The 15,773-nt window shown below is 39.8% G+C and overlaps 1 protein-coding gene and 1 non-coding gene across 3 annotated transcripts; both read right to left on the minus strand.

Annotated features, from left to right (window-relative positions):
- Positions 1-3,820: 3,820 nt before the first annotated feature.
- On the minus strand, positions 3,821-15,553 carry LOC131222367 (uncharacterized). Of its 2 annotated transcripts, none has more exons than XM_058217410.1 (16): positions 15,402-15,553; positions 14,846-15,137; positions 13,912-13,995; positions 13,754-13,825; positions 13,577-13,648; positions 13,208-13,444; positions 11,991-12,101; positions 11,785-11,898; positions 11,477-11,602; positions 10,959-11,027; positions 10,689-10,795; positions 8,849-8,932; positions 8,661-8,757; positions 6,802-6,921; positions 6,022-6,206; positions 3,821-4,412 (listed from the first exon to the last, which is right to left on the minus strand). In XM_058217410.1, exons 2-16 carry the CDS (start codon positions 14,957-14,959, stop codon positions 4,106-4,108), a joined length of 1,899 nt encoding a protein of 632 aa, XP_058073393.1. In that variant the 5' UTR covers positions 14,960-15,137; positions 15,402-15,553; the 3' UTR covers positions 3,821-4,105. The 2 variants fall into 2 exon arrangements, with proteins under 2 accessions (XP_058073393.1, XP_058073394.1); XM_058217411.1 differs by having other exon boundaries at positions 14,846-15,160; positions 15,402-15,545.
- LOC131224587 (small nucleolar RNA snoR2/U65) lies at positions 8,448-8,594 on the minus strand. The gene has a single exon (XR_009161060.1). It is a non-coding gene; the product is annotated as a small nucleolar RNA snoR2/U65 (small nucleolar RNA).
- Positions 15,554-15,773: the final 220 nt, after the last annotated feature.

Genomic DNA, 15,773 nt, shown 5'->3' on the forward strand with positions numbered 1-15,773 from the left:
TCGCATTTGATGGGGTTTTGGGGATACGGTCCATCGATGAATTCAACGGCTCGGATCACCGAAAAGTGGGCCCCAGTGGTACAAAATAGAAGGGCACAAAAAGGGTGTTGTACATATCCTAGACCCGATGTGTGTATGATCTTCTTTGACTTGCTTTTTTTTCTAAAGGAAATCATGGCAGGGAAACGAGCAAACGGTTGGATCGAGGTGTGTGTTTTTGAGGGTGGGGTGCACAAGGTTCAAGGAATGAGCTGAAGAAAAGCTAAGGTTGAATGGATGGTGGTGATGATGATGATGGGGTTGACGAGTCCAAGTTAGCTTTTTGGGATCTTTGGATGGAGAAAGATTCAAAATGCAGTTGGGATTTATCCGAATTGCAGGGCAGATTGAAATACCAAAAGAAAGAGAAAGGAAAAGGAGCAAAAAGAAAAAGAGAGGGTATGTGGGCCACACATGTAAGAAATGTACCCTCATACAAGTTTGGTATTTTTGGGTAACGTGTTCCTTCCTTCATGTAGCATGTTTGTTGACGTGGCCTAATATTCTGTTTTTTTTTTTTTTTTTCATTTCAAGGAAAAAAAAAAACATGGTGACACGTGGCAATATGTACACGTGCCACGTGTCTGAAGAGGGACAGGTTTGACAGCTGTCTCATTATCATACTGCTTTTGGATGCATGAAGGAACTAAAATGTAGAATTTGCGAGTCCTCGGTTAAATGATGGGGAGTCTGCTACTCCTACGTTAGGAAATGGTGGTGACTCATCGTCCTTCTCATAAGTGGAGCTGATTTACAGATATCCGGACCATCCAAATTGTGGGTCCCATATTGAGTGGAGCATATCTTTAAATTCACATTGATCGAACAATCCTAACCATTCATTTAGTGTCCATCAAATGGATGGTTAAAAGTATATTATGAATGGTCCAATGGAAAATTAGATGGTTAATATTATCTTCTCACTGCATTTGTTTGTTATGCTCCATCCATAGTTGGGTTGGAGATTTGGATGGTCTTGATTGCCTTACAACTATGCCATGTGTACGTTTGAAGTGTCCCTACATTTTTTAAATAGTGCAAAACTAACATCGGAGGGTAACCCGTTTAAAAGTGATCGAAATGGGCCCTCAGCATCAATGCTAATTGAAACCTCAATTTGGTGAGATTCACTTTGGTATACCGTACTAATTTGCAATTCAATTGGATTGTGCATCCAAACGCGCCACTGATAGTTTGTTATTAATAGCAAGATTTAATTCGATCAAATTTACAAAAAAAAAAAAAAAAAAACCCAAAGTAATCTGCCTATTTGAATAAAAACACCCTCACGCCCCAATGGTTGACTGGTCAATCCAAAAAAGTTCAGGGGGGGTAATTTCATTATATTTAGGGATTCTTTGATAATTTCATTATTTCCAGATTTTTCAACTTTGGGGGTCCACACGTCATTATTGGGAATGGTGGCCCACTAGTATTGTAAGAATCATTGTGGGCCCCTCTATAGAATAGCTACTTCTGTGATCAGACAGTGATCTGATCACGACAACTCTTTGAGAGAATAAATCACCTACAAGAGGTTGTAGGCTACAACCCATTTTTCCACGCCTTCACAATTTCTAATTCCACTTTTTTTAAATGCTTGTAAAAGTGGGTTGTAGGCGATCAGATCCCAGTTCTAGAACTAGGTGACTCGACTGGAAACTCTTCCGAGTCAACTCACTTTGATGAGTTTTCGAGCCAAGAGCATACTCGCCGAGTCAACTAGAAGTCTTGTCAAGCTGGCTTGCCAACTCAGTGAGTCGACTAGAAGTCTTGTATGTTTCTCTTGCTCCGGTGGTAGACTCTTAGGAGTTTCAACACCTAGTCAAGGGTTCCAGTACCCATTGGTGGTGAAATCCCACTATGGCGTGTGAGTGTGTGGTGGTGTGTGTGCGTGTGTTAAAATATATATATATATATATATAAATGTTTCTTGTTTTGGACCTTTTGGCATGGCAAGAGGTTTTAGGGGCTGAAAGTAACATTTTATCTGTTATTATGGCTGCTGCTTTTAAGGGCAGTCGTATACGGCTTGATACCCAGGCACCTAGAAAGTTGGAACTTAACTAAGTCACATCACAAAAATCAGACTGTTTGAACAAAAATAAATAAAAATCCTAACGTCTGATTTCGTGGACACTCGTTTGTTGAAGCAGGATAATTGGATAACTCTTAAACAAATGTCCCCCAATCCAAGGTCAGATAATATTAATTTTTTGTTCATGATACATGCAAAGTGGGACCCACAATTCATGATACCTGTTTATCACTCGCCGTTCATAGCTCGTATTGAACAGACAAACCTCTACTACAAAAGATTGCCTATGACATGCAAATTCCACAAAGCATGTCCTTTTTTCTTTTTCATTTTTTCCCCCTCCCATAAAGCATATCTGTTCTTCTTACTTATGTTTTCCATAGAGCAAGTCTTTTTTTTTTTCTTTTTTTTCTTTTTTTAAATAGAAATCCCCAGAAGGATGGGGAGTATATTCATGAGAAACTAACCTTTACAAAAACATTCGAGTCAAGGCCAGGCGAGCAAGCTCAGGCCAAGACCTATCGTAAAAGGGAAATTCACACGGGGCAGTTTTATTGGGAATGGACCTATACACAATGGACCATGCGAACAGCGCCGAGACCCACTTATCAAGAAGAATCGAGCCTCTAATTGCAGGGGTGAGCTCAGACACATGATGAGCTATGAAGGAAAGCTGAAGCTGGGACCCCAAGCGGGCCATCCCATCCACCAGGCCGTTACCTCCCCTGAGCACATGGCTGAATTTAAACGAGGATGACCTCAGCCTATCAATCCTCTTCAACCATAGAGCAAGTCTGATGTTCAAATGGTTCGGATGATCCAAAGGAGGTGTTTTTGGGCAGTGAATTCTCACGTTAGCGCCCACCTGATAAATGGGAAGAACAGGAAAAATTCCCAAAATGGTAGCCTATGGCATCAGGTAACCATACATAAAAGGGCATTGTGCCCATTTACCAACTCCACTGACAAATAATAGGAAGTACACAGTCGCAAATAAAAAATTTACCCCATTATTTACCTTGTATAAGTTATTGAAGATTTCAAACAAATCCCAAAATTCTACCAAGGTAAAAATAAATTTATAAAAATTATATTTGAAAAATAAAAAGAAGCAAATTTAGATATGAAAATCTCCCCTATTTACTTGTAGTGAGCAGGAATACCATGTACAAGCACGTTTAAAAAACGCATAGGTATACCCCACCCGCCCATGATCCATGGTTGGTGGGTGGGGGCTGCAATCGCTCCTGTTCAACCCGATCTGCAAAACCATTACACTGGGGCCTGAGGCGACCAACTTCAAATTCATCAAGCCAAGCTCAACTAACCCACCCTGGCCCACCCAATTATCATTGGGTGTGACTCAACCGATCCAACCCGACCCAGCATGACGACACTCTGGGTTTAAGAACAGGGCTGGGTTAAAAGGTATGCCAGCTCGACCCAATTAATGATGGAATCCAAATGTGCCTTAATATTTACTTTCAACTATTACGCTGTTTTCGGTTGTGGGCGAGGTCAGGTCAGCTCAGGTCATATGGGCCCAATCCATTGATCAGCTATACAGCAGGTCAGGTAGGCAGGGCTCAACCTGAGCCTGACCCAGTTACTTATATGGGCCACATTCTCATTTCCAAGTCTCACCCTCGGACTCAACCAACCCATTGCCATGACAGGTGGTGGGACGTGTTTGGGAAGACAACAATCTTTCTGCTCCAGCACATCCTACTGAGACGCCACATATCCTAGAAAACTGTATCTCACTTACGTTCAAAGATCATACAATCATAGACCAATCATTTTACAAAAAACGCATCCCATAAACACCCTCACTAAAAGTCATAATACCTTAAAAGAAGACAACCAGCACCCGACGACGAATTCAACCCAGCCTCAGACCTTCCCTGAGGCTGACACCGTCAACCCGCAAAACTGCATTCTCTCTGTTTTTTTTCTTTTTCTTTTTGGTATATAAACACAGCCGGAAACTTATGTTTCTCCCATATCCGCATCAAGGGCGAACACCAATCACCATGGACTGGTAGAGGGTCTGATTCTGGCTGGCATGCGTCTGGGGATCCCAATGTCGTCCCCCATAGCATATTTTAAGGAATTCTTGGGTGTGATGGACATCTTATTCATTGAAGATTCAAACTCATTGAGGTCAACGTCGACTTCTTCAAAGCTTGCGGCCATGTCGTTCTCTCCAAACCTCCTCGCATCATCTGCAATATTATCTTCGTCATCATCTGCATCTTCCTCACCATCATCATCTTGGTCATCGTCATATGTGGTTTTGACCATCGACCAGAAGACAAAGCTCGGTCGGATATATCTTCAAAGAGTAAGAAAAGGATGAGAGAATTGTCATAAAGAGCTTCCATAGCATCAGAATATTCAATACTGAACAATGAGCCAATCGTCATTGTAGTTTGATAACCAAAACTACCGATTTGATGGGCTGGCTACTGTCCCAGACTTGCTCCCCAAATAGGGCTGTCAATGGTTCAAGATTGGGTCAGGTCCTACAGCACCCGTATCCAGGGTATACAGGTTCCAATCTTGCTGGATCGGGTCTAGTTCTTGAAGACACAAGCCCAAATCCAATTGGGTTCATGTACTAGTCAGGTACCCATCAGGTCTTTGGATCTAGATTTCAAGTTTGGTTTGGGACAAATAAAAGCATTTACATGGTTGGGCTCACCCAATGGAAGTATTAGATTGCACGTACACGTACCATTTTGATACGTGCATGTTGTGTAATGGGCTATCTTACATGTGTGGCTTAGGAAATCTCATTTCTTTTGCTAGAATGGTCAATATATCAAAAAATATATCTTTCAAAAAAAAGTATTAAAAATATAAAATTATATTACTAAAACTAACTGGACCTGACCCAGACCCAACATTTAACCTGGTTGGTCACATGGATGGACCCAAACGAAACCTGATTACACCTGACTTTCAACTAGGTCCAATAACTGGGACCTGGATCCACAGAATCAGGTGTGGTCCATTGGGCACCCATGGGTCCAGGTACCCATTGAAAGCCCAAACCTCCTAGATAGGAGGAACTGAGACCATCTGTTGGTATTTTCTTTTTCCCTCCATTGAATATGGACAACTGTACATTTTCTCTTAGCCATCTACTTGCAGGGCCACTGATTGAAGGATCATAATCATCCATTGGGGAAATTATGAGGAATTCCTCACAACAGCCGGGCTCATCAGACCAGCAGTCTCGATCACTGAATCATTGGCAGCCCCGCTTGTCCAAGCAGGGAGACAAGCACTATATTATACACATCATCCAGTTGAAGGATCATATGATTCCTCACGAACTGCAATAGGGTTAGCCCACAGCTCAGTACCTACTGGGGTTACTTTTGCAACCTGAGAGCCACATGAATGAAACCTTCATGAGATCCACCCCATCCATCAGGTATGTTACCTCATTTTAACCACAACCCAAAAATCATCATCATCCAAAACTCAGGTAGGCCACACCATAGGAAACAATTGGTATGGAACACCCTTAGTTCTGTGTAGGGCCTACCACGGTGTTTATATGCCTCCCAATCCATTCATCTGATTTGCCTCGTCATGATGAGAAAATTACCCAAAAGTCAACAGTATTCCAAAACTTATGTAGACCATAACACTTGAATTTAGAGGTTTTAGGTCTAATTTTATGGGGTGATCCACCTGATTGTTGAATCAGACTTACTTTTGGAATCACGACCAAAAGAGGTGGTTTACATGATATTGACGGATAGCGTGGATTTTATGCACGCTAACAAATTAACCCCAGTAAGCACCTGGTCAAGGTACCCAAGTGTTTTCCATTCCTCATCAAGAAATGTCCACCATCACTTGGATGTCGAAAAAGAACAGCATGAACTCGCTTTTCTAAGAAAATTTAATGCAAAGCTTGAAAGAAAAACCTGTCAGCTTTCTTCAGCAAGCACGGATCAAATGGGAAAAACATGTCAAGCCTCTCCATGCCACCAAAAGCCTTGGAGAATTCTGAGTCAAGCACATTATTAAAGAGGAAGGTCTCTGACACGGTGAATAGACAGGCTGCTTTGGCTTGCCGCAGGAATTCCTCTACTATGGAAGGCAAACACACCTGTTGCAAAGCACAAAAAGGTATTAGTTAGGTGCTAGCAGGAATTCCAAAGTATAGTTGCACTAAGCGCGAAGCAAAGCAGTGACAAGTTCAGGTAGCAAGTATGAGTATAAATGGCAAGGAAGCAGGAGCAGGAGAGGGAGCGGAAGCGCAAGACCAAAGTGTGATTAGAAGCAGGAGTGGCAGCTAGTTAGAAATAATCCTGCAACTAAGTTCCAAACTACCTGTTCTGCAGGGAGAAACATACAAAATGGCAATTTGTTTTGTGATGTGCCAGTGTCTGCCTCACCTACTTTGGGAAATTTCAAGGGGATTTCAAAATTGTTCTGATCCAAACAGGATTTTGGAATCCCTACACAGTTCGAGGGGAAAGGGAGTTGAGCCCACACCAAGTGGTTATAGATATTGAAAGAAACAAAAGCTGGAAGAAGAAAAAATGGTGCAGAGAAAAAACAAGCATAGCATTCACCATCAACCAAATTTTGGTTCACAAAAGGATATGAATGATCCAGTGCAATTTTCTGTAAGGAGACTGATCCTCTTGTACTAAGATGCATACCACAGACCAATGCCTTGCACATAATGGTAAACGCACCTTCAAAGGATCCATTGGGTGACGCAAGATGGGTTCTAAGGGCATGTGGAAAAGCTGTGATTTGAGATGGGGAACATCCATCATCGACCTCATCCGGAAACAGAGAACATACATGACAGCCTGCAATAGAGAGAGAGAGAGAGAGAGAGAGAGAGAGAGAGAGAGAGAGAGAGAATGAGTTCAGAATGTCAGATAAAGGTAAAACTTAACAAATTATCAAGAAGAGAAACATTATTTATTTATTTATTTTATTGTGTGTGTGTGTTTCAGGGCCACTGCCTTACTGAAAACCCATGGTAAGATTTGATGCTGGGCTACATGGCATCAGGGGGGCAATACACCACTCACTCAAATAACAAGCTAGGTGCAAGAATAAATGACATGGTTGAAACTGCTAGCAAATAAAACTAACAGCAAAGGGTATGTGAGCTATGATTCTTTTATCAGGAAATTATAAAAATAATTTCAACGTGATAGATCAAATATGGTACTGGTAATTACATGTATGTTGTCATTTTGCGAGATTATGGTATTGATGATATAGTGCTTCCTATGACATCATATCCACAATAGCTTATGTTTCAAAACAAGTTAGCCTTATAGGTAGATCATTGCTAGATCCAGTGTTTTAAATAGCTACGCTATTTAGTGTGTAGCTTACGCTATGTAACGTGGCTTAGACTTAACGCTACGTAGCTCATGAAAATAGCTTAAGTCGCGTGTAGCCTACACTACATGATAATTTGCATATGCTACACACAATATAAAGTATGTTACACACTATGTAGCTCACATTACAGGTTATTTTTCACTACAACATTAAAAACATTTAATGTTTTCAATGATTTGTTACCTTTTTTTTCAATAAAAACTGATTAATCGTTTCAATGCTTTCAGTAATAACATTAAAATCATTTAATGTTTTCAATAATTTGTTAATTTATTTTCAATAAAAACTCATTAATAATTTCAATGCTTTTAGTAAAATAATAAAAGTAACAATATTAAATCAGTGTTTTTTACTCTTTCTTTACCGTTATACTTAATTGTTGCCCTTTCCTATTACTACAGGTTGCATTTGATTGCACCAAATATCATGCATTTTGTAAATTTCATTCTAAATCACCTAATTTGGTGCAAAACATCATGAAATTGGTGCAACCAAGCACAACCTTCGTTAAAAATATAGAAGTAGCATGTACCTTACGATACACGCTACGTAGCTTACGCCTCACGCTTCAGAGAGGTAAACTACACTCCATGCTATTCGCTATTTAAAACACCGGCTAGATCCTAGGAAATGTGTGGCCATGTATTTGTTGGATGTCACTTGGTTTAGTACTTCAAGCAAAATAGGATCACAAACGGTTTAAGTAACTGTCGGTTTTCTTGTCAGTCTTCAGAATATTTGTTATGCTTTCGCAAGGAAACCCTTTATCTCTCATCAGTTGATGTTTCATACATCATGGACAACCGCTTCTCTGCCATCTTCAATTTAAATGTATTTCTTTCTTTTTTTATTTTTTTATTATTTTTATTTTTTTTAAAAGGTCGTTAAAAGCCTGCTACTCCAAAACTGCCTATGACATTTCAAAGCACAGATCTTTTTCTTAAGAATCATTATACAACAAGTTTGAAAAGAAAAGATGTGTAAGCACAGAAACCAGCCCCATGGATAAACCTAGAAACCCACAGGTTCCTATTAATGTGTGAAATTGCTATGTGCCTGGTCATACCTATTAATGTGTAAATGCAATCACTTCTCTCTGCTACTGGCAACATGGCATCAAGCTATGTAAAAGTGATAATACAAGAAGATTATGCATCTCCTCAAAGCACATCCAAGCCAAAGAATGTACCTGCCATGCAGAATAAAAGACTCGATGTGCTGCAGGGTTCATTGTTTTTTCTTCGCCATTCCGAAAATGGCAATACGCAAAACACCAATCCACCAATCTGTCCACATGAATACAGGAAGAATCACATCAGAAAATTGTGTGATCTATAGGATCGAAAGAAAGGAGCGGTCAACTTGTTCAGCAGTGACCTTTTCAATATGCTAGCAACAAAAGAGGATGACAGGAACCTCCCCCGAGACAAGTAACTAGCAAGATAAGCAACAGCACTCATCCTGCATAGAAAAGAAAAGAAGATAAGAAATATAAGAGATGCCATCTAGCCTCTTATGCTTCAGAATTCATTGCAGAAACCAGTACAAGCATGCACATATACAGCACTAGTAGCCTAGCACTTGAAGAATCAATTGTACATTTTCACACACACACACACACACACATGTGTGTGTGTGTGTGCTTTCACAAATAACCAAAGAGTGTATGCACTCTACTCATCTACATATTCTACAGGTCATCCTGTACAAACATGTAGACATTGGAATAAATAAATTCTTCCACGCCCACGTCCACTGCATGATGAACCATAACAGACGCACGAGCTCATGAGATCAAGAGATGTATAGACCCGTGAGCTAGTCAATGAGCAGTAAGCATGTGACGTATGTGCGAAAATACAAGAGGGACTACTGGAATGGTAATTGACAGAGTAAACTCTAAATTTCTAGAGAGAGAGAGAGAGAGAGAGAGGTTTTAGAATCTGAAGTTGGACTAGAGAGACAAGTTTGGACCATAACCAGGTCACATAAACTGGCTGGATCAATAAAAACTTTGTCAACTAGGTCATCAGCCATCATACAGAAAAAGGGTGATAAATTGTTTTGTTAGAAAAATGGAAAATCACTATGTAAAGCTCAAACCCAAGATTCTACCTGTACATCAGACACCCTAACCACTATGGCTGAAACTGATCAATTGTTGCTTCCTTTTTGCTTTGCTTTATGCAGATTCGTGGGCTGGAACAGGTCAGAACAGTTGGACCAAACTGCCCTTAAAAACTAGTTGACGTCAGGCAGGGGTTTTAAACATTGGTAAACAGTCAAAGATTACTGGACTCAACCTGAGTATTTCTTTTCTTTTCTGCTGATTTGAAGAGAGGGCCAAAGAAAAGGCCTATCCATCTCTATATTAAAAGAAGTAAGAAAGAAAATGAAGCTTGTGTTGTGTTTTTATTGGTAGGAAAGCTACTCTTTTTGAAAGGCCACTAATGCCCACCATGTAAGAACCCAATAATTATGGAGACTTGCTGACCCTCCGGTCTCCTACCTGGTAGTCTTTGATAATCAAGTTTTTTTTTTTTTTTCCTTCATTGAGATCCTCGATTGGATATTAGCAAAGTACAAGAAAGTTCACCAATGAATATCCGTAATGTTTAAAACCCAGACCAGACCTTGACCAGTTCTGGGGGTGGTTTGGACCAACTCTTCTGACCTGTTCCAGCATGCAAACCTATATAATGGATGCAACCTGAGTTTTTTGTTTCTTTTTTTAACCAATTTGAAGTGAAAACCAAGAAGAAGGGACTATCCATCTCTCTATCTAAAAGAAATCAGCTCTCTAATAGATATGCTCAGCAAAGTAGATATCAGCTGCAGTCTACCTAGTACAGGCATTGAGAATCTTCTTTTTTTTTGTTTTCTTTTTCTCCTTTAGTATTTTTATTTCATTGAGATCCCTGATTATCGTTACTAGAAGAAACTGCACCAACAAACGCCTCATCCAGCACTAACAATGATAGAACTACGCATGCAAGCCAATGAGGAATAAATGCATATCCATCTAAAAAGAAATTATAATAAGAGCTCAGTGTCCCATACCCTGATAGTCTAAATTTCCAGGTGTAGGATTTAAAACAATAAAGACAATCAGTCACATCTCAAAAGATCCCATTCTATTTCAGAATAAAAGAATTACATGAAAGAAGGGCTCGGACAACCCAAACACGAAAAGGTTTTGAGAGTTCCTTCAGCTTACCTTGTAAGGGGAGGTTGAGTACTGCTTACAAAAATATCTGCAAGTACAACAGCAAACTTTACACCACAATTTTCTGGATCCAGCGAACATGCATAAAACACCACAAACTGCCATAAAAAGAAAACCGTCTCAGGATAAGGTGCAACAAACGGGCAATTGACAACCTAATATTAATATATTAATAAACAGTGGAGAAAAAGGTACAGCAACAAAGGATATAAAAAAGCAAGAAGACCTTCAGAAATAGATAAGACAGATATTGATAGCTACCTGGGCAAACTTCGACTTATAGGCATTCAGCACAGTTATCTGAAAGGACTGGATGAGTGTTTCAAATACCTGTGGACCATTTAAAAGAGAGATGATGCATTAATCCATCCTGTCCAATTCTTTCAACTCACATGAAATACATAAGAAGAATTGCCCCAAGAGTTTCTGAATACATGCAGGCTAGAGAAATAACATTCTCAATATAAGGAGGGACAACATTATAACAACCAAAACTAAAGAATGGCATACGGATATCTTTCATATTTATGTTATCCACCAGCCCCCAATGTGGCAAGTTTCATTCACAAAACAGCTTCAATTTCTATTTACCATAATCACAAACAGCCACCTGGAAACATAAAAGAGCATGCAGTTTTTCCTTCTTTTTAATAAATGATGAAACTATATATTACAGTATAATAATAATAATAATAATAATAATAATAAAAAGAAACTACCAAAGATAAGATACCCTCCAAAGATGAGATCATGACAAAACATTGGAAAAAGAAGATCACCTTAACTAGACGACCATTCTCTGTACAAGATTTGAGATGCTCACAAGTGAGTACCATCAAGGTATCTAGTTTGTCAGCAATTACATTGCCACCCAAACTTTGTCGAGTCAATGATCCTTTTGGAAGCTGCGGAGAAACACTGTATATTTAGTTTATTCTGTTTGAAACCCTTGCGAACAATCCAACTCATTAATGGGAAGATCACATTTTCAAAACAGTATATCAAACAAATATTAAATAGACAATTTTTTTAAAGGTATATTAAATAGACAAATAATAACAAACTTTAGAGAAAGTAAGAGAATTACCTCGTTACCAATTGTCTTGTCGTCATCTGAATGTTCCTCCACATCCTCCAGTTCCATGTCAAATATGCCTTTGCTAGAATCTTCCTGCAAGATGTCCTCCCATCCTATTTCCATCTAAAATATTCAAACACAGAGAATTAACATAAGGCTAATTGCGTGCACCATAAGGTTTTGACAATTCCTTTTAGGAAACATCATGTACTCACATCTAAATCTATTAGCCTATCCACCACCGCCATTAGCATTGTGCTCCCAACAAGTTCTCCAATTGCACCACTCTCCAGCCTCAACATGCTCTCCACATACAATGCAATGTACTAAAAGAACAAGTGGAAAAATCTTCAGACTAAGGTGAATTTATAATGGTAACAACCAATCAAAGAACCTATATCAATATTTTTTTGTTGCACTGATGCTATAGGAGAAACACAGTTACAATAAACCTCAGCAACAAGAAAGTAACTGTCACATTGACATGATAGAATTTATCATTTGGGCATGATTGTTACCATAGCCAAAAGAGAAGTCTTCACCCAGTTGATTATTGCATGAGGGAACATAAATGGTACAGATGTTTTCCTATGGTAAAAACATAGCAAGTAACTAAGGACCTGTTTGGAATCTGGGCTTAGGTGGGATTAGGTGGTATAGACTTGCATTTGGTATCGTGCAAATTTCATTCGCCATTTGCAGATGACCAAAAGGATTGGGATTATGTGAGATGGAATTACATTTGGTCCCAACAGGATTTCTGATGGATTTTGGTGGATTTTGAAATCCACTACATCTGTGGGCCCCACATTGACACAAGTGTTTTATCCACACTGTCCATCCATATGCGCCCTTTACACGTGACATTCAAGTTATATACGTGTACAAGTGATCCCCATCAATTGTGAATCTGGTCACAATTCCATGGTCCACCAAACATAGGTATCGCTTAATGCAATGTTTTTGCAGAGGAAGAATTTGATCCCGAAAGTGGGGATTGGATGGCTAGAATATCATGGTATTTCCAGACATGCAATCATTGTGCTATAATGGTGTTAATCCCATCTAATGCAATTATATACCATTTAATCCACAGACCAAACAGGCCCTAAAAGGCCGTAAGTACATTGGCAAGTTCTAAATGAGAAGGACTTTCTTCTCCAATGAACTGACACTACTTCATTCCAATATACCAAAAGTAAACTGATTTAACAAGCAAATACATTTTAGAGAATAAATTGTATCTCATGTAGAAACAAAAGAAAGAAGGAGAGGGAAGGATGGTTAGAAATCAGCTTGACATCTACAAGCGCACAAAAATGACATGGATCTGAAGGACATAAGCAAACATTATGTGTACATACAAATCTACATGTAAATCAAATAGATAAGCTTCAAACTATGAACAAAGAAGTATGATTTTAATACTCACAGCCTCCCTAGTATGCATCCGTGGCATTCTCTGAATAATTATTGGCAACAACCTCAATGGAGCAAGAGGCACCAAATCAGCAATGTCTCCCAGGGCTGAATGCACCCGATCAAGAACTTCTTCCTTTCTTGCAAGACCCCGTGGTTGCGTCACAAAGGAAAGCAAAGTTGGAGGCGGCAAAAAATTGAAAACAAGCATGTCCAAACAGGCGTCAACAAATTTGCCACTTGAAGCAGCCTGGAAATGATAGAATTAAAATTCAAATTTTTTTTTTTAAAAAAAAAAAAAAAAAAACAAATAATCAAATTTGGCCCACTCAATTATGCTACCAAACAGAAACCAGGAGTGAGAACAACGAAAAATGCATACCAAAGAAACGATTAATTCTAGCAAGGCATCCATTGCATCCCGTCTGTAGTTCCAAATACTCATCCTAAATATCTGAAGCACATACAGCAGTAGGGAAATAATCAGTTTTTTTTTTAGTAGTTCAGGGTATTTTATTTTATACAAATCCCAAAAAAAGGACTATACTCCTGATCTTACAGAAGAGAGAAGAGCCTCGTGGTGAACAATATCAATAGATGAGACTGCTCCCGACAATGATCTTAAACTTGGCTGGTAAGCACATACAATTAAATTAATCAGCACAAGAGTTTGGAAGAGGAATCAATGACAATTTTGCTCAAAAGAGAACAACCTACCACAAGCAAGGCCTCCTGATCAACCTCCAGCTGCTCGGTATGGTTTATAACCCCAACCAGCTCATTGTAATGCTCAACGTCACCCTACATTAGATTTTAATTTTAAGACCTCAAAGAGAGCTGGGTTCTGAAATTCAGAACTAGACCATATGATTCCTCACAAACACAATAAAACCTTCAAACCGTGTACATTTAAGAAAATGTTTTTAAAATGGACAAGACTGGGAAGTAAGGGTAGCAATCAGGCAGGAAGCCTGCTCCGCTCAACAAACCCAACCCAGCTTTGGACCAGGCTTGGGCCTGACATGCATGGCTCCATCAATTTTTGGGCGAGGCTCGAGCTCAAGTCACTTTAGCCTAGCCCAAAATGACTTCATATGCACATGTCTAATATGAAACAAGTATGCCATTCCAACACTCGATTACGCGAACCATGCATCTTGAACATAAACGGTTGATTTCATTCCTCTTAAGTGCAGTATGTTTCTCTACGCATGTGTGGCCCGCTTAATCAACAGATAGATTAGGAACATTCGAGTGGGAAATGAGGAGTTTTATCAATTTTAACGCTAGGCTCAAACCAGACCCATTGCCACCCCCACCAGCAGTCTGAGTGTAACAGCTGTCAGGGACAGTTCTACCCAAACCATCTAAGCTTAAGAAAGCCAATCAAATCCATTGCTGATCTGGCCTGAACAAGTACAAAGCGACATGAACTGGCTCTGTTTTCCCAAGGGATTATACTCTATCACTGTGACATGGAGGTGGTGTTGCGGTTTGAACCAGCCAACAATTGAACCCATTTGAATTCAGCAATCTGTTACACCGGCAGGACGCCCTGACCGGCTTTCAGAACAATGCCCTTAAAGTAATGTTGTAATTAATGCACCCTGAAAGGGTAAATATTCAGTTGCTTCGAGTCTAGAATGTATACCTGAGTGGCCGACTTGAGGACGTCGCGGACATGGGAGACCACCTCCGAGTCACTGTAATAATCATCTGTCATTTCATGGAATCCTTCCACGTCCGGTGTTGCTTCCATCCCCATGCTTTCCGAACAGAAGCTGAATTACTCTAGGATTTTCGATCTTCCTGTTGCCGGGCGAACGGAACAGGAAGCAAAAACCCTAGGAAACGATACAGAAGCCAACGTATCTCTCCACGCTTTACGAGACGGAAACAATTCCGACGTAATCGATTCGCCCAAGTGGAAATAGAATTCTCTCCTGCGCGATATTCGGAATCTTTGCTGAAATTACAAAAGGAAATGCAAAACACTGCTCGAGCGGCAACGATTTTCGAGACTTCAACGACGATCGTTTGAATTTTCGAAATTTGAATATCTCTTTGATTTTTTCAGAGAATTAAAAGAGAGAAAACGCGATAAAATATGCAAGTTTCAAGAAAGCAATAATTTCAACAAGATAAGACGGGAAATCTCATGAATTTCAAGAAACTGAAGAGAAAAACAGATAAAGAGAGATTCTTACCTGCGGAATTTCTAACGCAAATAACGAGATCTGGGGTGAAAATATGAGGAAGAGGGTCAAGCCGCCTACGTAGCAGTAGCTGACGAAGCAGCCTCGTTTTGAAAGAGAGAGTGAGAGGTTTTAGGGTTTTTTGATTAAGAGTCTTGGAGAGGAGGTGTTGGCGGATTGTGTTGCGAGGGTATCGTTGTGTGGATACCCGGTGGGGCCCACCGTGATGTATATGTTATATCCATACCGTCCATCCATTTTTTCAGATCATTTTAAAGCATCACAAAAAAATTGAAGCATATCCAAAGCTCAAGTGAACCACACTACGGGAGACGGTGAGGATAATTACATCCGCCGTCGAAACCTTCGAGTTAGTGGGAGGGC

Source organism: Magnolia sinica, chromosome 13 (assembly GCF_029962835.1).
Source record: "Magnolia sinica isolate HGM2019 chromosome 13, MsV1, whole genome shotgun sequence".
Classification (NCBI taxonomy): domain Eukaryota; kingdom Viridiplantae; phylum Streptophyta; class Magnoliopsida; order Magnoliales; family Magnoliaceae; genus Magnolia; species Magnolia sinica.

Coding starts and splice junctions, on each gene's coding strand:
- LOC131222367 (XM_058217410.1), bottom strand. CDS start 14,959: ATGGGGATGGAAGCAACACCGGACGTGGAAGGATTCCATGAAATGACA. Junction 8,758..8,848: donor GTTGCTAGCATATTGAAAAG/GTCACTGCTGAA, acceptor TCATGTGGACAG/ATTGGTGGATTGGTGTTTTG. Junction 6,207..6,801: donor ACCCAATGGATCCTTTGAAG/GTGCGTTTACCA, acceptor GCTTTGCAACAG/GTGTGTTTGCCTTCCATAGT.